Raw genomic sequence first — 26,781 nt, forward strand, 5'->3', positions numbered from 1 at the left:
GAGTTTCATTGGCTAATATATATAGAATGGCAGTTTGAATTAGTTTTCAAGGGATTTAGATTTAAATTTTTGTCGGTTGGTGAGTTTGAATTTTTTTAGAATGCCCAATGTTAAGTCAATGGGAGTTTTTCCGAGTTTTGATCGTCATTTGTAGGAAAACCGTAAGTCCGATCAGTCTGAAAAGATATAGCATATAGCTGCAGATCAGTTTGAGTGTCTGAGCCGAGTTTGAAGTATGTAGAGTTAAAGCTCTAGGGCGAGTTTGAGTCAACAGTTTTAGTAAGAAGAATAATAATAATAAGTTTAAATAGGATTTCAATATGTTGGCTTTCTCAAGCCAACTTAATAAGTTTAAATAGGATTTCAATATGTTGGCTTTCTCAAGCCAACTTAATAATAAGTTTAAATAGGATTTCAATATGTTGGCTTTCTCAAGCCAACTTAATAATATTAATAATAATAAGTTTAAATAGGATTTCAATATGTTGGCTTTCTCAAGCCAACTTAATAAGTTTAAATAGGATTTCAATATGTTGGCTTTCTCAAGCCAACTTAATAAGTTTAAATAGGATTTCAATATGTTGGCTTTCTCAAGCCAACTTAATAAGTTTAAATAGGATTTCAATATGTTGGCTCTCTCAAGCCAACTTAATAATAATAATAATAATAAGTTTAAATAGGATTTCAATATGTTGGCTCTCTCAAGCCAACTTAATAAGTTTAAGTACAATATCAGTAAGTTGGCTTTCTCAGCCAACTTAATAAGTTTAAATAGGATTTCAGTAAGTTGGCTTTCTCAAGCCAACTTAATAATAAGTTTAAATAGGATTTCAGTAAGTTGGCTTTCTCAAGCCAACTTAACTAGCATTTTGTCATTCAACGTTGACACTTGCTTGAGAAGTTGAAGTCGTTCTCTATCTCCGTTGCTTCTAGCCACGGTGGTTAAAAATGGTACGGTCCACAATAGGGGTGTCTGAAATCGCTTTACATTAAAATGTTCCTACAGTGAAAATAGGAGTTGACTTGTATTGTAAATTTTATATTTTTTCACAATATCAGAAAAATTATCTGACCCCCCCCAAACTGATATTTCTGCCCTGTAATTGGAACTATGGGTTTAGCTCTATCTGTAATCCTGTCCTGTCAGTCCTCTGATCACTGTTGCACTGATGACTCACTTTCCATTTAGGCTACATTAGTTCATAATATAAATTATAATATAAGCTCAGACTTCATAAGAATCATGTGAACATTATATTATCGCTTATAACGTCTCGCTAGCTATTAATAGTTTGACTTTGGTGGCCAACTAGCTGTCAAAATAGTAAGGCACTTTTTCTTCACTTCACTTATGAGAGTTACGGCCAAGTTGCCCGGACAAATATGGCGGCGCCATTGAGGTGTAGTTCTTCTCCAGGCCTGAGGGGGCAGCGGTGAGTTTGGTGGCGCTCGCGGCGGTTCTCCGGTCACTGCAGCAGCAGCTCCGTGTGTTTGTTGAAATGGCGAAGTTTGGCGATTTAAAAGCTTTTCTTGAATCTTCATTAAATGAAATCTTTCGAGTGACTGTCAGTGACATCCTGGATTCAGTGGAACAAACTGTCAGCGAATATCAGCATAAGATTCAGAGAATTGAGTCCGAAAACGATGATCTGAGAAAACGACTTTGTGCAAAAGAGAAAAGGACGAATCATATCAAAACAGGTGCGTGACACTCGGAATGATGTCCGAGGAAATATTATATTTAAACTGCGTTGTTGTTTGGCTTTTAAGTGCAAATGATTATGCTGTTTATAAAAACCGGGTTATCTTTTCATAAACGCATCTGGTGTATAAATGTGAATAATATGACGTACGACGATAGGGTGAAATGTTATTTTCTAAAAACAAATTCATTCAGTGAAACATCCTAAAGTTGTCATTGTTGCAATAAGCATTTAGTTCCCTCATAGGTCTCTCAGCAGAGCACGGTGATAGCGTCGCTATGGGAACACGTTTGAGGTGACGGATGTCTGGAGCCCTTATAGAGCCTTTTCCCCGGAGGAACAAGTGCGAAGCATCTCTATAATATTGTGTTTGAACTTCCGTTTTTGCAGTAGCTCTGTATATCTCTATGGCATCGCTGTCCAGGAGTAATTAGCTTGTGAAATGGATTTACTTATTTTAGAGTAAACGAAAGTTATCATGAGCATTGTAATGTTTAAAGCAGATGTCTTAAAGGTCCCATGACATGAAAATGTCACTTTATGAGGTTTTTTAACATTAATATGAGTTCCCCTAGCCTGCCTATGGGCCCCCAGTGGCTAGACGTTCTGATAGGTGTAAACCTAGCCCTGGGTATTTTTGTGAAAATGAAAGCTCAGACGGGCGAATCTTCCCTTTATGTCGTCATAAGGGAAAAGGTCACCTCCCCTTTCTCTGCTTTGCCCACAAAGAGAATTTGGCCGCCCATGAGAATATAGGCGAGTGCGATATTGTTTTTTCTTCGAGAGACATCATGGCTTGCAAACGAGCGAAGCATGGCAGTTGCTCAGTGTTCCTTCATCCGAGCCTCTGAAGAACCAGTGGGTTATGTGGATTACTGATGTGTAATTGTTCAAGTTCAGACATATAACAGGGTTCCAGACTGCGACCATTTTTTGAGAATGTGTGAGTTAAAATTTTATGTGGTCGCATTTGTGCGAGTGCATGGTCATGTACAACTCAATTAAATTCACGCATGAATTTTCCTGCATTGAACTTGTTTTAGCGCCCGCCAAAATTAATTTTTGTCCCGCCAAAGTCTTATTTGATCGGTGAGTAATGTAGATGAACTGCTGCGCGTGACAGGGCGCATGTTTAACTGAAAGAACGAGCAGAGAGAGAGAGAGAGAGAGAGACGGTCGCGCGCGCACTCTCTCTCTTCAGAGTCAGGCGAAAGTGTAAACAAGACCTCACCGTCTCCAACTATAAGCGCTGTCTTGCTCTCTCTCCCTCGCACATATTAAAGCTGCCGTCGGCAAGTCTGGCAGATTGGGTCGATTAGCCAAAATGTTGAATGTTTACAACTCTCATGCCCCTCCCCACTACCAGCGAGCACCCTCCCATCGAGGTCGTGCTCGTCAGTGCGTCACTGTGCGTGTGTACCTGATTTTCTGTGAACGCGTCCGTCTCTTCAGCATCTATCAACACCATGGACTCGGAGGTAGGCTGCCCTGGCTAATCTATCCATAGATAGCAATAACTGAAGAATTGGAAGCTTGTTAGTAGATTTTCTCTCCGCCATCACGCTTCATGCAATCTCCAGGCGAACTTCAGGCGTGGCGTGTGCATGTGATATTAACGTGCGCGAGTGAGGGGGGATCTGTGGCGTGTGCACGACCTGTGATTGACAGTCAGATCTCACACCCCCCTGCGCTGATTGGACCTGATGAAGCGGGAGCGCTGGATTTTTGCAAAACAAATAACACGCTCCAGGTGGAGTTAGAAGCTCGGGTTTTTTTCTAAAACCACCTTATTTATGTTGTTCTGTCGGATTACAGTGTCGATTACACTGAATATGATCAAAAAAATGTTGCAGACGGCAGCTTTAATCTAAATAAATCGACACGGTGGTAAAAGGTCGGAAGACCAAAGTTTCATGTGGAGCATTCTGAGATTTCTTTTTCTTTTTATTTTTTATTACTGCTGGGTGTGAATTGTGCTAAATAAGTTGCCTTGTCTTCTCTGAAAAGCGTTCCGGACATTCAGCTGACATAAAACAACACTTTAATTAAACGAAAAAAACTATCCAGTGATGAAATGTTTTCTGTGTTGACAGAAATCTTGGATGTCCATGTCCTAACTGCTGGGAGAATCACAGTTCGCGAACTAATGACTCATTTGAACCGATTATTTTTAATGAATGGTTAAAACAACTGATCTTTCCAACAGTGAACTCAGGAGACGTCTGAATCGGTGTATAACTAATCAGTAACACTTTACAATAAGGTTCTATTTATTACATAAATTACATAAAAAGTACAGTTTGCTTACTCAAGCTTAAGATTTAAAATAAATAAAACCACTTGTTTTTTTGAAAAGCATATGACTACATTTCCACACAGTGCTATCAGGAATCGTTAAAGAATCGGATCGATAATCAGAATCGTCAGTGGCATTATTATTGATAAAATCTTATCAATTCCCATCCCTATGTGAAGACAGTAAAATTATAATCAAACATTAAAGAACATACATGTTTTTTTAACCCTCTGAGGTCTAAGGTGTTTTTGGGGTCCTTGAGATGTTCTGACATGCCCTGACATTTGTGCTTTTTTCAGTTGCTTATAAACATATTAATGGCAAAAAAAAATTACACACTATTTAGCACAAACAGGGCTACCATAATATGTGAGCAACAAGAATGTACATGTCTGCATTTTTGAGAGAATAATGTTTATGCGTGGTTATTGAAAAAACTAAAAACTAAAGTTTCTGAAATAAGGCCATAAAACACATACTAAATATGTGCCAATAAGACTTTTGTCTAATAGATGTCATTGCCTAGTGTTTTTTCTTCAAAATGATGTGAAAATCACCCTGCCCTTATCATTCACATAACACAATACATTGATTTGAATTTTGCAAAGCACTTTCTGTTTGGAAAGGCAATATGCGGAGTGGGCGTCACAGATCATGCATATTTAGTGGTTCACACCTTAGGAGACAATGGGGCCTGCATATTTAATTAGCCATTCATTCAGGTGAGTCACTGAGCCACAAGAATGCAAGAGCAACAGTTGGAAGCATCTCAATTCTTTTTTATTTTTCCACATATTGTGCTTGCAATTTGGCCTATAATATCCAAGGAAAACATGTCTAGTAATTGTGCAGTTAATTCTCATACTGTATTTTCAGGTTTGGAATATTTATCCTCTCCCCAAATTTGTCACTAATAAAACACAATAAAAATTATTTAAAGAAAAGGCTTATATTTACCTTTTAATAGTTTGTTTACATCTACCTTGTAAATATATTTTTTTATTAAAAAGGTTACAATTACAACAACAATTCAAGTGTAATCTTTCTTTGTAAAAACTAAAGTATACATTTTATCATACATATTTCAAAGTTAAAAAGGTTACAACAACAATAATTACAATTTCAACAATATTTCAAGTGTACTCTTTCTTTGTAAAAAAAAAGATTATAGGCCTACATTTTATCTATGTATTCATTACTTTGAATATAGCCAACATTGGAACAGCTAACATCTTAGTTGATGACTTTATTTTTGACAAAAATAGTAGGCTATTTTATATATAGAAATTGCTACACAAAAGCTTATTTGATGTGGCAGTATATTCTACAGTAAAAACTGTACCCAAATCTACTAAACAAAATGTTGTCTTTCATATTTCGCCTGACTGTAACGTTGTGAACGCACCGGAGAAATGCACATTTATTAGGCTACATAGTTTTTTTGTTTTGGATGGTTTTGTTTAGAACCAGCTTTCTGTAAATATATTACATTTTTTTTAGACATGTGAGGCGAGTAGGCTACGGGTTCATGATGATCTCCAGTTCAGACCTTATGTTGTGATTGCTAGCCTATATTTACTTTAAATCCAGGAAATTTGTTAATGAAAAAAATATTAAAATTAAGAGACAATTGATACAAAACGAAATTCGTTTTAAAGAAAGGATTTGTACTTTCTGTTTTGAGGTCTCTGTGAATGTTTGAAAGTATTTTAGTGCTTAGAGCGCTCGCGTCCATAATGGAGAACTGTCACGTAATATTGTTTTTTTCCTCATAAATGCGAACACGAAAAATAAAAGACAAAAGACTTTTAAGTAAAACTTACTCCGAAATTGTGTCCTCGGCGGAATTCGCTCTTCAATATGCTGCCGTTCGTCGTCTGTTACAATCTTCCTCTGAGGAAACAACCCGGTATCGTGCATTCTTCCTCGCTGTCCAGAATCATCTGAAGGGCGTCTTTACTGGAGAAGCGTGCCATACTCAAAACGCGATGAACTATCAGTAAGTCTGATAGAAACTGTGTTTTTATGGCATTGATCGGGGGGCGTATACTAGATCACCTAAACTATTTACATGTGAATCGCGCCGGGGGCGGGGCGGCCGCAGCTGATTATAAAGATAATGAGGCAGAAGGAAAAACGGTACCTCTCCTTGCTTTCAAACGGATTACATGAGTTGAAAACATTTGTGTTTTATATAAATTACTTCATTTAAAAGAAGAGATTTCAAGCTTCATAAAGACATAACTCACATGCCTGTGTGAGAAGTATTCGCTGAGTTATGATTCATTTTCGGACGCGTTTCGGAATGGACTACACGGACAGAGAGAAGGCAGAACCTAGCTTCGTGTTTATTTTTCTTTATTTGGCAAAAAGCACCACACTTTGTTTTTATTGTGAGTATACACAAAAATAATACACATTTAACAGAATCGATTGATGTATGAAACTTGCTTGTAATATCAAAGTCAACAGAGCAAAATTAATTTCTTTTGAACTGAACTGAAAAAAATCCAGCAAAACGCGTGGGCGCGTTTCTCGACCTCAGAGGGTTAATAGTTTTTTTGAGAGTTAAAAGATTAAAACATTTTGCTAACATGAGGTCTTGTGTCACTGTCAGTCTTTTTACATAAGTGCAAAACTAGGGTATGCAGATTATGACCACCCTTCATCAGCATGCATTGATTAATCCCATGGCATACAAAAAAAAAAAAAAAAAAAGGTGCGACCAAATCATATGCTGGTGCGACCAACTGAGAAAGTTGGTAGCACCAGTGCAACCAGTGGAAAAGTTAGTCTGGAGCAATGGATAATCTTTCTCTCAAAATCGTTCAAGACTGTTTATGCATCAGTAAATCAAGCCAGTGACTAAACGATCAACTTCACATCGTTTCTCTTGGTAGCATGAAAATAATCTTATTTAAACTGTGATTAATATATACAGAAAGCGATCAAAGAACAATCCCTTTCCAATCGCCCAAGCTGTCAATCACACAGCGCAAGTTTATCTGGACACTTGCCAATCTGGGTACTTACCTCATGTTTGCATTGGTGAAAGGGTTAGTGAGAGTGCAGAAACTGCGTTGCAATGATAAGATCTTCATTCACGCGATCAACAGGCTGTCATCTGCTCAATGCTCATCACTGCAACCTTTTATGTGATGCGAATAGATCTAAATACTTAAAACACTTCTCACGATCCGTTAATCTCGATAGCTTTAATTAGAGGTCGACCGATATTGGATTTTACCGATAACGATAGCTAGGTTGGGCCATACTTGCCGATAACCGATTAATCAACCGATAGTTTTTAAAATTGATATTGGATAAAAACAAACATAACACTCCAAGTAAAACAGTGCTGAACTTTATTATAAAAATAATAAAACTGTATTGAACCATGAAAACATGCTAAATGAAATAAATATATAATATGAATAAATATTGAAGTCAATAAAAGACATTAATTCAAACTGAAACAAAAAGTAATACTCTAAATAACAAATAAAACCAGTTACATTCAAAATGTAACTATTAAACTGTTATTTTTCAAGCCAACTTAATGAATAAAAAAGTAACAAAATTTGATCGGTATACTATTTGAGCAATACAATTGCACCTTGATCATTCATGTTAGTTTGATAGTGCATTAACTATGGTTAACAAATAAAAACCTTAATTTAAAAATGTATTAGTACATGTTAATTAACAAATAATGAACAATCCTTATACAGAAGTTATTAACCTTAGTTAATGTTACATATGGAATTTTATTGTAAGTGTTATCATTTCATATAAATCCAAACAGTCATGCTTAAATATCTACAATGCCAGAGCATTGAAATGACATAAATATTAAATGTATAGTCTCACACTTTTGCTTCTATTTTATAAACACTTTTGATGATTATATAATCAAAATAACAAAACATGTATTAAAGTGATGACGAAAAAATAACCGAAATCTAATGCTTTTCTGATTTGTTTATATGTTTCTGTCGGCTGTATGAACATATGAGTTTGCTATCTTACGTCTCTAGCTTTAAATATGCAACTTCTCTGCATATTAAATGCATAAAAGTGACCAGCTGGATATAAACTAATGCAAATAGAGGTAACAATTGTGACATTAAACATTCGGGTCGGACTTACGTTTATTTTTGTCAGTGTTTTAACCGCTTGAGGTACTATTAATGTTAGCGTCCTCTCAGCCTCGAAGGCAAACAAACATACTGTTGTGCTGTTCTTTCTCTACTAATGCAGCATTTAGTCAACAAATTAATCACTTTATAATGATATGACAAAATGTACTGTATACATAGGCTACCTTTTAGCTGTCGGTGCTGTAAACGCGCATCTGATGTCAGCGCTCTCCAGGCAGCGTGTGCTCTCAGTGCAGCACGCAGCATCACGTGTCGAAATAAACAACACGAGGCATCAGCGATAGTTTTTATTACACCTCTAGAGGCCGCTCTTGTACTGCATGATGCCAGCAGACCCTTCTCAGCTCTCTCTTACTGTGTAATGAATGACAGCAGCGCGCGCTTCTCAGCCGCTCCAGCAACGGACGCAACCAGGAAAAACTATCGGTATGTATTTTTGCCGATAACGATAGTTCCACCAATCAACTATCGGTGCCGATTAATCGGCAAAACCGATGAATCGGTCGACCTCTAGCTGTAATAGTAAAAACATATAGGCCTAATAGCTGTAATAGTAAAAGTATTTGAGAGAGTTCCACATGTAATGTTAGATATTTCATATGCAAGCATTTCAGCCAATCACAGCAGTGGGCGTTTACACTGAAGTCTCACAGCCAATCACAGCAGTGGGCGTTTACACTGAAATCTCACACAGACACGCCCCTTCAAACAGAGTGTTCAAATCAGAGGCTAAAATCAGGCTAGGAAATATGCCTTTTATTTCTAAAAAAATTTTTTTTAAATATCTTAAAAACATACTAACATTATAAGGGCACCCGAGGAACCAAGCGGTTCTTACTTCTAGACCAGCAATGTTCTGGGGCCTCATTTATGAAACTTTGTGTAGGATTTGCGTCAGAAGTGGCGTACGGATGAAACACAGGACGTGCGTACGCACAGAAATATTCGGATTTATAAAATCGTGCGCACGCACATCCTACGCAGTTTTCCCTTAATAAATCACAATCAATTCTAAATGTAGCGCAGCTTTTGCGGCTTCATGTCACGCCCATAGTTGCCCATAAATAGTCTGTGAAACGCCCACAAGTTAATATTCATCGATTGGGTAGTTGACAAATGGCCAAGAAAAAGTACTTTTTTTGGAAAACATAACTTTTTAAGAAAAAATACATATATTTATGGAGTATGAAAACTGTAGTTTCAGAAAATAGTAGTGGTCACTCATTTTGTCAATGACTTCACATATTTTTTTCACGTTTTCACTGAACAGTACTGTAAATGTGTCCTATGGTGTGACATTTAAAAAGTACTAAGAAATTATATTAAATAACATAAAAAATACTTGAGACAGAATTGTTCACATTATTAAAACATTATTTTTTAAAAGTGATATTTATTTTACATGAAAGTACTAATTAGAATCATTTTCACCATGGATAGATGAACCTGATAAACTTTTCCCTACAAATGTCAATAAAACTTTTTCGCCAACCTTACAAAACTGTTTGAAATTGTACCGGAGATATTATTGTAACTCCCCTAATGCCAAACTTGACTCTTTTTTTTTTTAAGATATTTTAAAATAAGTATATTTTTCTGTTGTTTTATGTTTGTCACACCTAGTGATGCTCCGATTGCTCGGCCGCCGATCATGATCGGCCGATATTGGCAAAAAATAGCTTGATCGGCAACCCCCAAAAGCGCCGATCAAAAAAGCCGATCACGTGACGTAACTTTTCCGCATGCGCTGCAACACAACAGCAGAGCAGAGCTTGCTTAACAGTGGCAAAATTAGTTCTCCTATGACGGCAATTCAATGGCAATTATAATCGAGCGCACAACTGATGCTGGCGCGCGCGGTAAATTACATTCGCGAGAGGATAACAGATCTACGCGCGAGGAAACGGGAACTCGCGAGCTCATTCAAACCCTGCGCGGGCGCATGACATCTCTGCCCTCGCGCGCGCGCATGATCATTCCCCACACTCTCGCGCTTGATCTCCTCTCGCCTGCTGATTTTGCTCGCTCGAACACTTTTATTTTTGGCAGTCGAGGGGCGGGACTTACTGTTTTAATAACCTCAAATGTCATTGTCATTATTTAATTTTTTGGATCTGATGTAGTTAGTTCCTCAACTACATCCATTGTAGTCTGCCTGACCCCTCTTTGTTTTGAAAAATTATACTGTGCCTTATTTGGAAAAGGTGGCCTACAGTAGCCTTATGTTATCTTGTTTTCTAACTACAATTAAATAAATATTGGTGGTTCTTCAAGATTTTCTTGACTCTAGCATATTTCCATTCTGTGATCGGCAGTGATCGGCAATCGGCAGATCATGATTTTGGTGATCGGTGATCGGTGATCGGCCCCAAAAATGCTGATCGGAGCATCACTAGTCACACCATAGGACAAAGCGTCACACTAAAGGACAAAGATAGTCATTGCATAAAAAGAGTCAGAATATATAGTGTTTATTGTAACAATAATAAAGGAGGACATTTGTTTTTTTGTTGAAACTTTATATATTCGTTTTAAAAGCTTGTTAAGGAGGTCTTGTCCTATGGTGTGACATCTGTGTCATATGGTGTGACAGGCCAAAGCGTCACACCAAAGGACATTTCCTATGACATTTTCTGTCACACCAAAGGACATTTGAGCTTTTGTGGCAGTTAATAACCATGCTAATACTAGCTGAACTGTTATTAGCAATTGGCATGATACATTTGCATAATATTACATAGTCCTGCTGTCAAAAAATACAAATTTTAATTAAAAATTAAATTTAGGAGTGTCACACTAAAGGACAAAAAACTTAACAACTTCAGTGGTCTGAAAACATAGTTAAATATTTGAACAATTCTGAGAGAAATACTTGCCATGTGCACTGCTCATGGGCTTCATAGGGGTCTTCAGTCACATGACCTTGAATGGGGTCTTTCAACTAAATTTAGTTGTCCATGATATTGCCCAACTTAATATCAGGTTATTGCATAACACCAAAGGACATTTTTTTCTGTGACAAACTTTATTAAATTCCTACACTTTTAGAAATGTATGTATAGGAAACGTGATGGCCACTTAGTGAAATAGACACTTGCACAATTATGCCAGGAGTGTTCATTAAGATGTTTAAACATTATTTTCTTTATTTATAAAAGTTAATATTTATGAAATAATGTTGTCTACCGTCACACCATAGGACGATTTTGAGATTTGGCTCAAAGTTGTAAAAAAAAAAAAAAAAACTCAGGTATTTAAACAACAAATTCATGTAAAACAAGAAAATGTTTAACCATTTATAGTATTCTAAATGATGAAAATGTGAAATAAATTATTTTTTATCTTCTGTGAAAAAGCCACGTCACGTCAACTACCCGATTGCGAAATCATGGCAAACACAGAGAGGAAAACCAAGAAACGTAACTTCACTCAATGTGAAGTAGAAATTATCGTTGGCGAGGTGGAAAAGAGGAGTAAAATATTGTTTGGAGGGCACAGTGTGGCCATTACTAATGCCAAAAAGGCACTTGAGTGGCAAAAGGTTGCAGACGCCGTTAATGCTGCAGCCTCACAACCTCGACCGTGGCCGAAATAAAAAAGAAATGGTCGGACATCAAAGTCGATGCAAAAAAGCGTCTAGCGCTCCATCGCCAGAGTGTGTCTGCCACGGGTGGGGGAAAGGGCACACCGGAAACACCATTACGCATTGTGATGGCATCGTGGTATTTTATTACCATCCATTTGATTGCCTCTGACAAGCTACTGATGTGTTATGAGGATGAATTGCATAACATGGCAATATTATTGCAGAACATATTTCACTTTTCTTTTTGCAAATATGTGTTAATTTGCATTTCTGTTGTAATCTTCGTTTGACTTTGTTTGTTTTACACTGCAGATCGATCAAACGGGTGTTCGTGTAGGCTGTTAATTGTAAGACTTGCTTTGTGAAGTCTTCACGGCAGTATTGCCATTTCTTTTACACAACTGTCTACAGTTTCACACACTCTCACGTGTTTCTTCCCTCTGCCGATGGTGTACGCCTGGGTCAGAGTTTGCGTGAAGGACCGCACCTTTTCCCGTCAAGTTTGCTTTTTATAAATACCAATTATTGCGTAGAGAGCGGCGCACGCCGCCTTTTGTGCGTACGCAACGTTTATAAATGAGGCCCCTGGTGCTACTTACGAACCACTTTTCCTGGTTCATAGCTGGTGCTTTTTGGGTGTCGAAAGACAAAGAACTGATTTGTGCGGTTGTCAAGTTTACCGGCACAGCTCTAAATAACTAGTAAAAAGACTAATAAATTTAGTTTCTATTATTCTTTTTTCCAAATTCTATTTTCCACAATGTCAAAGTAACGCAGCTTAACCCAAAAAACAAGCTCATGCAGTTGTGCGCTCTAGACCGAGAATACTCCAGTTGCAGGAAACACTTTAGTTGGCTTAGAAGAAGCAAATATATAACAAGGTTGGGTTCCTTCAACTGTCCATCCTAATCAAATCGGCTAAGCTAAGATAATTGTAAAAAAAAGAGTATTGTATTTCGGCAGATTTTATAGTGTAAACATTTTCAAGCGTGAATGAGAACCGTTTCGAGGGGGATGCCAGGTGTGTAGAAAACCCCCCCTAAAAAAACCCTGAATATTCGATTCCAAAAATTGAAAATCGAATACCAACCCATCAAACAAATATTTGAATATTCGGGTCCAGCCCTACTGTTTTTTGTGGCCCCGTTCGGGCCTGCTCATAAATGGTTCTCCGATCTGGTCAGTCTGTCCTCAGGCCCGACCTGCTGATTTGGCACCCCTGTCCTAATTGATGGAAATATGAATATGAATGACCCCTGAACGGAGCACCTTAAAGGACAATTCCGGTGAAAAATGAACATGGGGTAATTAACACATGGTTACCGAGTAGATCGTTCTCTGGGATGCGTTTTGATGATAATCGAATGTAAAGAGTTTTATCTCTAAAAACAGATTAGCTTATAACGCTAGTATATGGGGCACAGTGTAAGTAAAAGTAAATTGCTAGTTAAAGGACAAATCCAGTGAAAAATGAACCTAGGGGTAATTAACACATGGTTACCGAGTCGATTGTTCCCTGAGATGCGTTTTCATGATAATCGAATATAAAGTTATCTTTAAAAACAGATTAGCTCATAACAATAGTATATGGGGCACAGAGTAAGTAAAAGTAAATCGCTAGTTAATACCACTAACAAGGCTCAAAATAGTCTCACACTAACACGGTAGCATAATGAGGGTCCATACATGCAAACCGAAGCATTGAGAACTTTGTAAGTGTACAGACAGTTTAATAAGAAGATACTTTATAAAGACAGTACATTAAGCGTTTACATGCAGGATCCATCTTGGAAAACAGTCTCGACTAGTCGAGCAACGAACGCCGTGCTACGTTAGATTTCACTATGCGTAATTCCTATCGACCAGCTCACGTAGCGCGGCGTTCGTTGCTCGACTAGTCGAGACTGTTTTCCAAGATGGATCCTGCATGTAAACGCTTAATGTACTGTCTTTATAAAGTATCTTCTTATTAAACTGTCTGTACACTTACAAAGTTCTCAATGCTTCGGTTTGCATGTATGGACCCTCATTATGCTACCGTGTTAGTGTGAGACTATTTTGAGCCTTGTTAGTGGTATTAACTAGCGATTTACTTTTACTTACTCTGTGCCCCATAATCTATAGTTATGAGCTAATCTGTTTTTAAAGATAAAACACTTTATATTCGATTATCATGAAAACGCATCTCAGGGAACGATCGACTCGGTAACCATGTGTTAATTACCCCTAGGTTCATTTTTCACTGGATTTGTCCTTTAATACCACTAACAAGGCTCAAAATAGCCTCACACTAACACGGTAGCATAATGAGGGTCCCTACATGCAAACCGAAGCATTGCGAACTTTGTAAGTGTACAAACAGTTTAATAAGAAGATACTTTATAAAGACAGTACATTACGCGTATACAGGCAGGAACCATCTTGGAAAACAGTCTCGACTAATCGAGTCACGAACGCCGTGCTAAGTGAGCTGGTTGATAGGAATTACGTTTTTTTAATTATTTTTTATAATTATTTTTATTTATTTATTTTCTCTGTTGCGTTCAGTGCTTTCTTCCGGAAACAACGGACCATATGAGATTCTAAGTCACAGTTCATCTCACTTAGCACGGCGTTCGTGGCTCGACTAGTCGAGACTGTTTTCCTAGATGGCTCCTGCCTGTATACACGTAATGTACTGTCTTTATAAATTATCTTCTTATTAAACTGTTTGTACACTTACAAAGTTCTCAATGCTTCGGGTTGCATGTAGGGACCCTCATAATGCCACCGTGTTAGTGTGAGGCTATTTTGAGCCTTGTTAGTGGTATTAACTAGCGATTTACTTTTACTTACACTGTGCCCCATATACTAGCGTTATAAGCTAATCTGTTTTTAGAGATAAAACTCTTTACATTCGATTATCATCAAAACGCATCCGAGAGAACGATCGACTCGGTAACCATGTGTTAATTACCCCTAGGTTCATTTTTCACCGGAATTGTCCTTTAATGTAGTTTTGACTTTAGAGGCCCTAATATGACCTGTGGCTCCAGAAGGCCGCAACAAAGAAAGGGACACACTCTGTCGTTAGATTTAACGCAAGGTTTATTAACAGAAAGGAACAGAAACTAAACCAAACGAGTGCAAATATGGCATCAGTCAAATCAGTAATGTAAAGTACGATCTAGGCATGCAATGGCATGCAATGTATTGTAATTTAGTGTAGTGTGGCTCCAAATGTCGCAACAGAAGAGACCAGCAACGTAAACAAACAAAATCTGGAGCTCCGAGGAGTAGTAAAAGGGCTCCTTTTGAAGGGCAGAAAGATAGGGCATCCAGGTGAAACCACTCATGGAATCACCCATCGTCTAGATACGGGGGCGTCACATACCGGATCGTCACAGGCCCCCTTTACGAGGCGCCTGTATGCTTTCTGCCTCTTGGTCAAGCAGCGCGGCCTGGAACCCAGTTCATTGCCCTGTAGGTTCAATACTGTAGTTAATGCAGAGTTGTCTTCTGCAGGGGCAGCCCCTACTCTTAGATGTATGTGGCAGCTATATCTGCTGAGCATTGCCCATGGGAGTGATGGACGGCCTCTTGGCCTTTTCCTGGTAAGGGCGTTAAAGATCTATGTCTACCACACAGTCCAGTGGCAGAGATCTGACTAACTGTTTGTGCATTTGGGGCTGGACGTGAGGATGGCTCCTGGCTTCCAAGTTTTATCTACTTGAAGCGGACTCTTTCCTCTTTCAGCTATCCTCCGGTATGGGAAGGGGTTATGGTATATCGTTTCCATAGCGAAACCGGCCGTTCCCATACCTTTCGATAAGTGCTTCCTTCGTAGTAGAAATCTGATGAAATGGCGTGTATCACGCTGATATGAAGCATACGTGACGTATTTTCGGGGCGGTGCTAAGCGCCACTGGCCAATAAATTGGCGTGATGGTATAAGGGCTACAGACATTTGTCACACCAAAGGTGTTCCCATAGGGAGCCTCCCTCCTATTCAGGGAACCAAGGTTACATACGTAACCGAGACATTATCATTTAGAGTTAAATATTTCAGCCATGGTTTTATATAAACTTAAACTGCAAGAGTTTAACTCTTTGGAGATTAGCATGTTTTTTATTATTTTGGCCAGTAACAAGATGTTTTTGTGTGTGTGTGTGTGTTTTGCAGAAGATGAAGACTGTGTTTTTCAGCTTGACTTTTCAAGAAAGGATTTCAGCGAAGATGTGTTTTCATCTGCTCATATGCGTGAATATACTGATCAAACTAAGATCGCTGGAGATTCACTGAGCAGCCGAATGAAATCACAAACTCCCGATATGAAATCACTGCAGATAAACAAGGATTGTGCGACAGCAGCACTTCTGTGTGTGAAGGCCGACCCGGAGACGGAGGACGGATGTGCTGTTGACCTCTCCAATCCTCACGCTTCTCCTGAACACACCGATCAAGAGATCAAGACAGAGAATACAGAGGAGAACTCTGACTGTGATCGCCAGCATGTATTCACTCGTCCGTTAGAGCCGGAGCTCAGCGACTGCGATGTGAAGGTGACGGTGGTGTCCGACACGCACCTATATCCCGATACACACCTGTATCCCGACGGCCCGGAGTCTTCGGAGCCGGAGCTCAGCCTCATCTCTGATGAAGAGTCTAATCCAGACGGACTGTCTGACGAGGGATTCTCGGGATCGTTCCATGTGACGGAGTGTCCGCCGGTCCCGAAGCCGGATCTCTGCTGCGCTCAGTGTAACCGGAGCTTCAAGCACGAGGCGTCGCTTCACATCCACCTGAGATCCCACAGCTCGGAGAAGACACACACCTGCGCTCAGTGCGGGAAGGGCTTCGACCGCGCCGACCTCCTGAAGAACCACCAGCGCACACACACCGGAGAGAGGCCGTTCGCCTGTGAGCTGTGCGGGAAGAGCTACGGGCACCAGGGTCAGCTGACCATCCACCGGCGGGTCCACACGGGTGAGCGGCCCTACGCCTGTCCTCATTGCGGAAAACGCTTCAGTGAACACAACCAGCTGAAGGTGCACCTGCGCACACACACTGGCGAGAGGCCGTTCCCCTGCTCCGTCTGCGGGAAACGCTTCACCAATGCCGGGAACCTGCGCAGCCACCAGCGCACACACACCGGGGAGAAGCCGTACGCCTGCGAGCTTTGCGGGAAGAGGTTCAGTGGGACCGGAGACCTGAAGACTCACACCCGGATACACACCGGAGAGAAGCCATACTGCTGCCAGCTGTGCAGCAAGAGCTTTAGCCAGGCCGGACACCTGACCATCCACCGGCGCATGCACACGGGCGAGAGGCCGTACCCCTGCGCAGACTGCGGGAAGAGCTTCACTGTGGCCAGCAGCCTGAAGCTGCACCAGCTCGTACACACCGGGGAGAAACGGCACGCCTGCGGTCACTGCGGGAGGAGCTTCAGCCGCGCCGGACACCTGAAGAGACACCAGCTGACCCACAGCAGAGAGAACCAGCACACCTGACCCACACCGGGGAGAAGCGGCACACCTGTCCCACACCGGGGAGAAGCGGCACACTGGGGAGAAGCGGCACACCTGTCCCACACCGGGCAGAAGCAGCACACCTGTCCTCACTGTGGGAGGAGCTTCAGCCGCGCCGGACACCTGAAGAGACACCAGCTGACCCACAGCAGAGAGAACCAGCACACCTGACCCACACCGGGCAGAAGCAGCACACCTTTCCTCACTGCGGGAGGAGCTTCATCCACGCCGGACACCTGAAGAGACACGCGCTCGTGCACACCAAACAAGAGTTACAATGACAAGAGCTACAGCGACCACTCGTCCCTGAAGAAGCACCAGAAGCTGCACACGCTGGCCAAGAGTGACCGAGAGCAACTGAGCCACGGAGTAACGGGACCGAGCAGCGGAGTAACGGGGCCGAGCCGCGGAGTAACGGGACCGGTCAGTTCCTTCGACTCTAAGAACGAGCCCTGATCATTATGTTTGCTACAGTGACATTTTGGTAGAAATTATGTTCCTGTGATTAAGAAAATCATTTTGACATTTAATGAGTAGATCCTTTGATGATGATGTTCAGCTCTAATAACGCTGTTGGATCATGTCACTTCTACTCCATTAACATGTTTGTGCTGAAGGACGAGATATTGCACACATACTGTACTGATGTTCACGGAAGCCCTGAACCGCAAAATTCTAAAATTATGTGAAAAAAGTAGATTAAATAAAGAACGTATGAAGATTATTCTTTAAATATTTCGACTTTATTCTCTGAATATTTCGACTTTAATCTCAAAATATTTCGACTTTATTCTTGTAATTTTAGTTTTTCTTTTTTTTTTCACTGATTTTTTTTTTTTTTTACGCTGTGGTTCAGGGCTTCCGTAGATGTTTGATATTAATGAGTCTTTTTTGCTTTGGCGGAGTGTCTTCTGTTTGTGACTGTTTGAATTGTTCATTAGAAATTAATACTGTCTTCCTGTATGACCTGGTTTGTTAAATATCAAGAAGTTATGATATAATCTTAGATGAAATGCAATTTAATTTATGAATATTGTATAATATCTTCTCTATGTACAGCATTGTGCATTTAATGTGAATTTCAACTATTCTTGAATGTTTACTCAAAGCTTGAGCGATAAAATAAAGCTTTCTAAATAGTTGTTGCATGTTGTTTGGATGTTATATTGATAATAGTTTGAGCTCGTGATCATCACTGAGACCCGTGTGTTTTAAGCGCCTCTAGCGGCCTCTAGCGGCCACTCGTGGAACAGCAGCACCAGTTTATCACCAGTTTGGTCACTATATAGTTAAATAATTTAGAAACAAAATCGTCTGGCTTTTAGCAAGGATTGTTTCCAAATATTATGTATGATTTATATAATTACTATACCTATAATCCAACTTTATCCATATAACAAGTTGTTTTCTTTGAGCTTTCCTCTCTTTTTTTCCTCTAAATGTGCTCAAAATCTTCATATTTTTCAATCTTTTAATCTTCGGCTGAAGAGAGAAGTAAATCACTCTCAAAGTTTTACAGCATGTGATATATATATAGATATATATCGATTTTTTTTTCCTTATATATTATATGTGTTTGTGTAAATATATAAAAATATATTTATATATAAAAAATGTGAATGTAAATTACATCCTAAGAAATATTAATATTAACTGATTTTAGATGCAGCTTCAAACGTTCTTGGCAGCAGATCAAGACAAAATATAAAAATAAAATTCAAAGTGGTAAGTATTAACCACAACCTTTTATTATCTTTACAACCGTTATGCTTTACATTGGACTACTTTTATTAATTAGGGTGAAGCAAACGATGAAGACACTGAGACCGTTGCTGAGGTGATGCTCTGGGCTTTTTATTACGGCACATATTTGAATGTGTGGCATAAAAGAGAGACTGACACTTATCTCTTATTGTAGGCCTCGACCTCAATGGGCTTCAGAAGAAATGTGAACAAGGTGTTGATTTAAAACCCTGACATAAATTACAGTCAGTCCTGTGTTTGTAGGAAGTCATGCCACTTTTTGTGATTTGATTAACCTCCAGAAAACTTGTAATGATTTTGTTTGTGGTGGAAACAGACTCGGTCAGGGCCTAGAAGTATAGTGCACACTAAAGCTGAGGAGTAAACTAATAAAACACATTAAACCGGAGATCAAACAGCTGGAAAAACAGATCTCAGTATGTGAACTTATTTAACCAAGTAACACTTTAGTATGAACACTATGAATATTTATTAATGCAACTTTCTCTTGCTGTCTTTCTCCCTCTGTTGCCACAAAACCAATAAAACAGTTAGAGATCTGCAGTCTCAATGCTTTTATTAAGGGTAATATAGTATGGTGGTTCTCGCTGCTTGCTGACAGTGGCAGTATTGTGAAGGATCGCACATCCATCGGTGATGCCGCTCTGGTGATGCTGAAGCCAGCTGAAACGTGCCTTTAAGAGGCCAAAGGTCATCTGGATCCTAACCCTTTACTGAGGTCAGGATAGGAGGTTATACCTCTGGCATCATAACCCCTGTCTCTCACCAACAGCCGTCATAGAACAGAGAAGGGGGAAATTGTGTAGGTTTTGCCGTCACAATTAAATACACTTTAAAGTGTTTTATCCTCAAAGCGCTGACACAACTCACACTCACAGAAAATGTGTACATCATGATCCTGCGCTGAGACATGTGGCATCCTAGCAGGTTATAAGAACAATCTTCAATAAAATAAGAGTTTTGTATAAAGAAAATGAAAAACAGAAAATATCTGTTTATTCTATAAATTAGTGTTTAAAACCGTTGAAGAAGAAAGCCCATCTGCATTACATTGTGTATGTTTTTAATGAAAACGGAATGGATGAGAAAACAAATATCAGTGATGGGGTTTGGTATTGGATTATAAAGAAATGTTCACAAGTAATTTTTTCTATGTGCTTTTTCAAAAATATGCGGGAAATTTGACTGGCTTTTACTGATATTCAAACACTTCTCCAGCAAAACTCAAACTATTGTTGCTGTTGTTTCAGCCAATAACGTTGAAGCAACTCTCCCTTTAGCCAATGAGCGTGTCGCCAGCGCGCAGGGCGGAGCCTCAGAGACTCGGTGTGTGTGCAGGAGAGAGAGAGAGAGAGAGAGAGAGAGAGAGAGAGAAAGAAAATAAAACACAAACTGCCGATAGGAAAGAGAAGATATTAGCGAAGTCGCTGTTCTGTCAACAAAATAGCTTAATGGCCTTAATACAAACAGATCCGAACCGCCAAGGGAACGGACTAACCAACACTCTTCAGAGGGGCGTCAGAAAAGACTGTCCCGTGTATAACCCCGCGAGCACGCAGCCGAGGGACCCGGAGTTCAGCACACACGGGCTCCCGAAAGCGTTCCTTCACAGCCTGAGGACTCTATTCGACATCCTCGACGACGGAGGACGGGGTTTCGTCCAGCTGTCGGAGATCGAGAGCCGGTGGCGCGGCGCGGAGGAGCGCGATGTCCCCGCGGGGGTTCTGGAGGGTCTGAGGCGGGTCGCGTCGCGGCACGGGTGCCTGAGCTTCGAGCGCTTCGTCGCGGGACTCCGATACTCGATGTTCAACCCCGAAGACAGCAGCAAAACTCAGGCTAATAACCCCCGTCAACAGCAGAACCCACCGGAGAGATCCAGAACCGGGACCGGACGGCCGCTGGAGTGCAGAGTTCGGCCGCTCGGACCGAGTAACGGAATAAACACAGTCCACACTCGGAACAGACCCGACAAACACAGCTATTCTTCCCGTTACTCGGTCAGATCCGATCCGGTCCACACCGAACATCACGGCCGATCCACGGAACCCGCTTCGGAATCTCCTGATGGACTAAACACAGGTGAGAGAGGATTGACATTAGCTCACTTTCACTGTATCAGAGCGAACAGGTGATGATCACAGTAAAGATGGTTAGATGGTGTGTGTAAGGTGTGTGTGAGCTGTCAGTCCTTTTCAATCCTTCACAATGACAGGAATGTTTGGCATGTTTAGTGACAAACCCTTTACTAACAGCAGGAACTGTTCAAACACAGGTCAGACACACACACACACACACACACACACACACACACACACACACACACACACACACCCCATCAGTGTAAAACAACACGCTCAATTCAATTATATTTTTTGTTACCTTGTATTTCTCAATTTTTCATATTAGGTATTCATTTTTGTGACAAAAGTAATTTATATCTGCAGTCTGCACTTAATGAATAAAAATCTGCTGCAAACTAGATTATTTTGTGACAAAAAGCTCTCAATTAAATGACAGAAAACCCTGAATAAACTAGAGGAACTGGAATATGTGATGTGGATGATGAGGATGATGATGATGATGATGACGATGACGATGATAAGCTCAAGACTGAAAACTGAATCTGGTTCATAGATATGAAGGGCAGGGAAGCTCCATCTACTCCTGGGAAACCCAATTCACAATAGAGTTTTAGGAATCGTCTTAATGTACCAGAGAACGTTTGTCATGTCAAGCCTCTAAAGCATTTCAATCCTCTTAGAATCTGAACCTTGTTCCTATACAACCAATTTTTGCTTTTGTAAAGAAAATCTGCAGCTCACCAGGACAATTCAGGATCTGAAAACACAGTGTGTAATCTTGTGTAGTTTTAGTAAAGCTGAAAAAGAGCTGTAATACCTGGTTATTTCTGTTAACATTCCCATTCAAAAACAACAGACTGAAAAAAGAGTTAAGTCTATTTTACACTTCTCAGAATCTCCAGGAAAATCTCCAGACACGACACCATTTACTGTAATGTATTAGCTTTATCTACTGTATGCTTCAGGAGGCTAACAGTGCCATGCTAACCAGATCAACCTTAACACACTGCAAATAAAACTACAAATGTGACTAAATAATAACACTTGCATAATTCATTTCTGATCTAGTCATCACTTTGCAACAGTCGGCAAAACTTGTTTTTCTTGTGTGAATCAACAATCCCAGTCAGTAAAGGATTCTGGGTTACGGGTCGAGTCAGATTCAGTGTAACTCCCAACATTCCTGACTCTTACTGAACTGAAAGACCTTTTATCTTTGATTCATAATGAAACGAGAACCTTTACTGTGATGCAGAGTTGAGACTTATGAGGTTAACAAGCTTAACTGAACTGAGCTGCTTTTATTCTAATGTTTTAATTCTATAGTTAATGAAGTATGTCATATTCAGACTGAATTGTCCTGATGTGTGTGTGTTTGTGTGTTCTGGGGTCAGTTCTGCTGCGCTCACACAGTGAATCGATGACGGGCTTCAGGAGCTCGCGCCGGCACACGAGAGATCACCAGCGCAGACACACCATCACTAACGGAGTGGATTACGGGATGGTAATGAATATCTCTTTTTACAATGTTTGTGAACATTTCGCTTTATTTACCACAGGGATCATAGGTAGGATTGGGGGCGGGGTCAGGGGTAGGTTTGGGGGCGGGGTCAGGAAGGTCATTCGTACAAATTCATGCGAATTGAGCAACTCGTAAAATATGTACGAATTGTCGTGAGATCGGGTTGGTATTTTACATTATTTCTGAATGCAATAATGAAATGTGGAAAAGGAAAAGTCATTTGGGTAAATCAAATTCAGCCTATTGACATTTATTAGGGCTGGGAGAAATTTTTTTATTTTTTTTTTGTCCTTGCTTGTAGAGGAGGTCGACAGAAGTTAGCCACTTTCGTTCCAATAGAGCAGGGGTAGGCAACCTAAGGCACGCGTGCCAACACTGGCACGCGGAGGGTTAATCGCTGGCACACAAGCAAATGCGAGAGAAGTGTATGTATTTCATTCAGATAAAGTAGTCTAGTTTTATGCCGGTCAAATGCACTCGGGCTCCCCATGATTAACATCGCGCAACATCAGCATCACACGTGCACACGGACGCACATGTAGGAAACCTCGTGAATTACGGCCGTTTCACGCATATTTTTTCCGGCGTACATGTTAATCCACACCGGGAGCAGGAGCAGGAGCAGCGCGTGAGCGCCCAACAGGAGCGTCGCGTGAGCAGCAGTGAAGCGGGGGTTTCGCCGCTGAGTCTATTTTGTCTGCGCTGCTCACGCTCAATTTAAAGCCCCCTTTCACACAGAGATTCCAGAAAATACACGGATAAAGTGACCCGAGATTTGACCCGGGTTCGTTTGATTTTGGTTCATTCACACTGCCAGTGATTTTCCGGAATCATAGAGTGCGTTCTCACACAAGCCGTAAAGACACGTGACATCGATGTAACTTAAAATGTCTTAAGTTTGCCTATGATGAGCTGCGATTTCTCTCTCTGATTCTATCATAAACTTGCGCATAAAGTATCGTTTCACTAGCTGGCGAGTTGCGAACGATCCCGGCTTCAGCGTCATCACTACGACACGGCATTATTACGAGCGCGCGTTCCGGGACTGAACACGGCAATGTTACTAGGTCCCCAACCCGGCATCGATCCCGGGTCGTGTTTGCATTCACACAGAAGGCAAAGCGCTGTGCGCTGGGTTCAAAGCGCTGTGTGAAAGGTGCTAAAGTGAAAGCACACTTTTGATGGACAAAATAAATATGATTCCAAACAAAAGTGCCCAAAATGCACAGAATGTGCATGTCTAGTGTGTTTTAACAAGAACTGGATTAGGTTATGTCAGAAAAGAAAATTAAGACTCAAAAATATTTATATAAAATGTACCCATTTAAACTTGTTTTTATTATTCAGTTTGGGTAAAAGGATATGGTAGCCTATTTTATATTAAAAATAAATATATATAGAAAATAAATATTTGTGTGTGCTGTAAAGTAGTTTGAAAAAATTAAATCGGAATCGGCTAAAAAAATAGGTATCGGCAGGTCAAACTCAATGAAAAATCGGAATCGGCCTAGAAAATTGTAATCGGTGCATCTCTAGTTAGGAGTTATAAATATTATTAAATTGTCTATTTAAACCTAAAACAAATTTCAAGAGAAATATTTAAATTTCTGTACTATTTCTGTGTAAGCCATTATGAAAATGTAAAATGTTTGTGTATTTATGAGTGTGTGTGTATATATATATATATATGGGCTATGTGTGTGTTGTGGCACAGTGATGAACTTGGAAACTTAAAAATGGCACTTTATGACAAAAAGGTTGCCGACCCCTGCAATAGAGGATGTAATGTGTCGTTATCTATGAGTGTTGAGTGGCGTAATATCCCAAGTGTGTGCGTGGAAGAGACGTGAGACTGATAGCCCTCGCGCTGCTCATACGCTGAGAGAGAGATCAGACAGTAGAGCTGCACCATTCATCTTTAAAATACTACTGTGATCTCCATTCAAACACACACACGATCTTTCAGTTCGTCCGTCTATTAAACAAAATCATATCACAACATTCAGATCTGTGTTGCCGCTGACCCGGAGAGATGTTCATGAAAGATGAGAGACCCGTCATGAAACCGCTTCACAAACAGTCTTTTCAACCTCATAGTATCATTATTTCTGTGATACAATAATTAAAATTATCATAGAAGTACTGGGATAAAAGTTTAAAGTTCAAATATGAACACTGATGTCTACGATAGCGATCAAAATCAGCTTTTGATTGAAACTTGGTGCTCAAAATAACGCATTTATCGATTACATTGTTTTGCCACTAAGTGGCAACAAGTGACTGTTAAAAAATGTATTTGTTATTGAATCATTTATTCAAGAGAATGTAGGTCTGTATGATGCTTCTGAAATAAAAATCAGAAAGATATGATTTTGTTTTTGTAAATATGACTCATCTTATACATCATGTACAGTCTGTGTAAGTGTATGATTTAACTTTTCCCGATGGTCTAGTGTTAAAAAATGTGCAATATATTGCAATCGAATCGAAATAATTGTAAAATCGCAATTCTTAAAAAAATCGCAATACATGTCGTATCGGCACCTGAGTATCGTGATAGTATCGAATCGGGAGATAGGTGTCTCGTCCCAGCCCTAACATTTATCATAGACAGGTTTTGAGTAAGGAAATTAAATCACCCATTATGTAAAGAATTTTGAATGTTGCCTTCTGGGCGATATCTGAGAGCGCAAAACAATTCAAGGTTTGTTCTGTATCGGTGGCTCTCCATATTTAGATTACTGATTATGATCTATGGTCTTTTGTGCTGTGTGTATATGTAGGGGTGTGCACAAATATTCGAGCTGTAATTATTATTTGAAAAATAAAATACCATTCGAATTTGACTTTGCTGGCCTAAATGTAGTGAACCCATGATAAACTTCGCTTAGCACACCGTTATCTTTGTGTCTCTGAAACGTCTGTCAGCGCAGGGCGTTTTCTTTCGAGCATATGGATATCATTGTTTTTCTCAACATGAAACACTATAAACACGATAACCACATGCTGACTCGAGTGTATACGGTATTTACGTTCTGTACGATAATTGGTGCAGTTTGCTTTATAAGCGTTTTTTTTCCGTATCGCTGCTTGAGCTTAAATGCTTTTGTTCTTTATATTTTTTGTTTACACACATTGTTTAATGTTTTCAACTAAAAGAAAACCTTAAGATATATGTAAGCTTGTTGTCTATCTTGCTTAACCCTCTGAGGTCGGAAAGCGCGCCCCCGCGTTTTGCTGGATTTTCTTCACATTGTAGTACAATAAACTTAAATTACTCCGTCATTTATGGTTATACAGAAAAAAGAAATATAAAAAAAGAATCTGTGATATTTCTACTTTTGTATGTGTCCACTTACAATCAAATCAAAACATTGTGCTTTTGTAAAATAAAGAAAATAAACAGGGTGTGCGTTCTGCCTCTCCGTCGCGGTGAACTTTTTTTTCTTGAGCACGTCTATAAACTGAAACAAAACTCAGCGAATCCTTCTCACACATTTATGAGCCATATACCTTTATACACATTTAAGTGTGTACTTTTAAATGATCGGATTCAAACTGCAAACAAATATTCTCTGTTTAAGTAATTTGTATAAAACCAACAGGATGTCCAGTATCTCAAACGCTTGCTAATTACTTTTAATTCGACACGCCCACTCGCACAAAAGAGATTCACATGCAAATCTCCACATGGGACGCGAACGCCCCCGTTACCTCAAACACAAAACACCAAAACACTTCACAAGTCTCTGCTTTTCGTCGAGTTTGGAAGACGCGCTGTGAGCTTACATTGGATTTACATCAGAAGAAGAAGAACGCGATTTGAAGACAAGAAAGATGTAAGGTAAGAAATTCTTACTTATTAGTTTATGGTATTGTTGCATAAACTTCACATTGCAGTTGAACTGTTGCTAGATATATGGTGAATATTATACTATTTAGACCCGTGTTTACTGTTAAATACTGTTTGTGGATATCTGCTCAAACATAGATATGTATAACCATAATGTTTAATATTTTGGAGCGCGATGGCGTTTGAATGTATCATATTTTGGGGCGATTGCGTTTGAAATGAAAAATGCACCAAACATTAGGCTTTATGTTTTTACTATTATCTCATTTCATATCATCATAACGAATGGAAACATTTGAAGTAACATA

At 39.8% G+C, this 26,781-nt stretch overlaps 2 protein-coding genes across 2 annotated transcripts in view; both read left to right on the forward strand.

The window, feature by feature from the left end:
* The first annotated feature begins 1,206 nt into the window (after positions 1–1,206).
* LOC309498484 (uncharacterized protein) lies at positions 1,207–19,556 on the forward strand. The gene is made up of 2 exons (XM_082169248.1): positions 1,207–1,701; positions 15,908–19,556. Exons 1-2 carry the CDS (start codon positions 1,500–1,502, stop codon positions 17,233–17,235), a joined length of 1,530 nt encoding a protein of 509 aa, XP_082025374.1. The 5' UTR covers positions 1,207–1,499; the 3' UTR covers positions 17,236–19,556.
* Positions 19,557–20,285: 729 nt separating this feature from the next.
* Positions 20,286–26,781, forward strand: part of sapcd2 (suppressor APC domain containing 2) — a 55,222-nt gene continuing 48,726 nt past the window's right edge. The window contains exons 1-2 of the mRNA XM_082169249.1: positions 20,286–21,096; positions 22,493–22,602. Coding sequence (XP_082025375.1) covers positions 20,301–21,096; positions 22,493–22,602 — 906 coding nt within the window. The 5' untranslated portion in view covers positions 20,286–20,300. The remainder of the gene's footprint in view (positions 21,097–22,492; positions 22,603–26,781) is intronic.

This window comes from Leuciscus leuciscus, assembly GCF_965113295.1.
Source record: "Leuciscus leuciscus genome assembly, chromosome: 5".
In the NCBI taxonomy this organism is placed as follows: domain Eukaryota; kingdom Metazoa; phylum Chordata; class Actinopteri; order Cypriniformes; family Leuciscidae; genus Leuciscus; species Leuciscus leuciscus.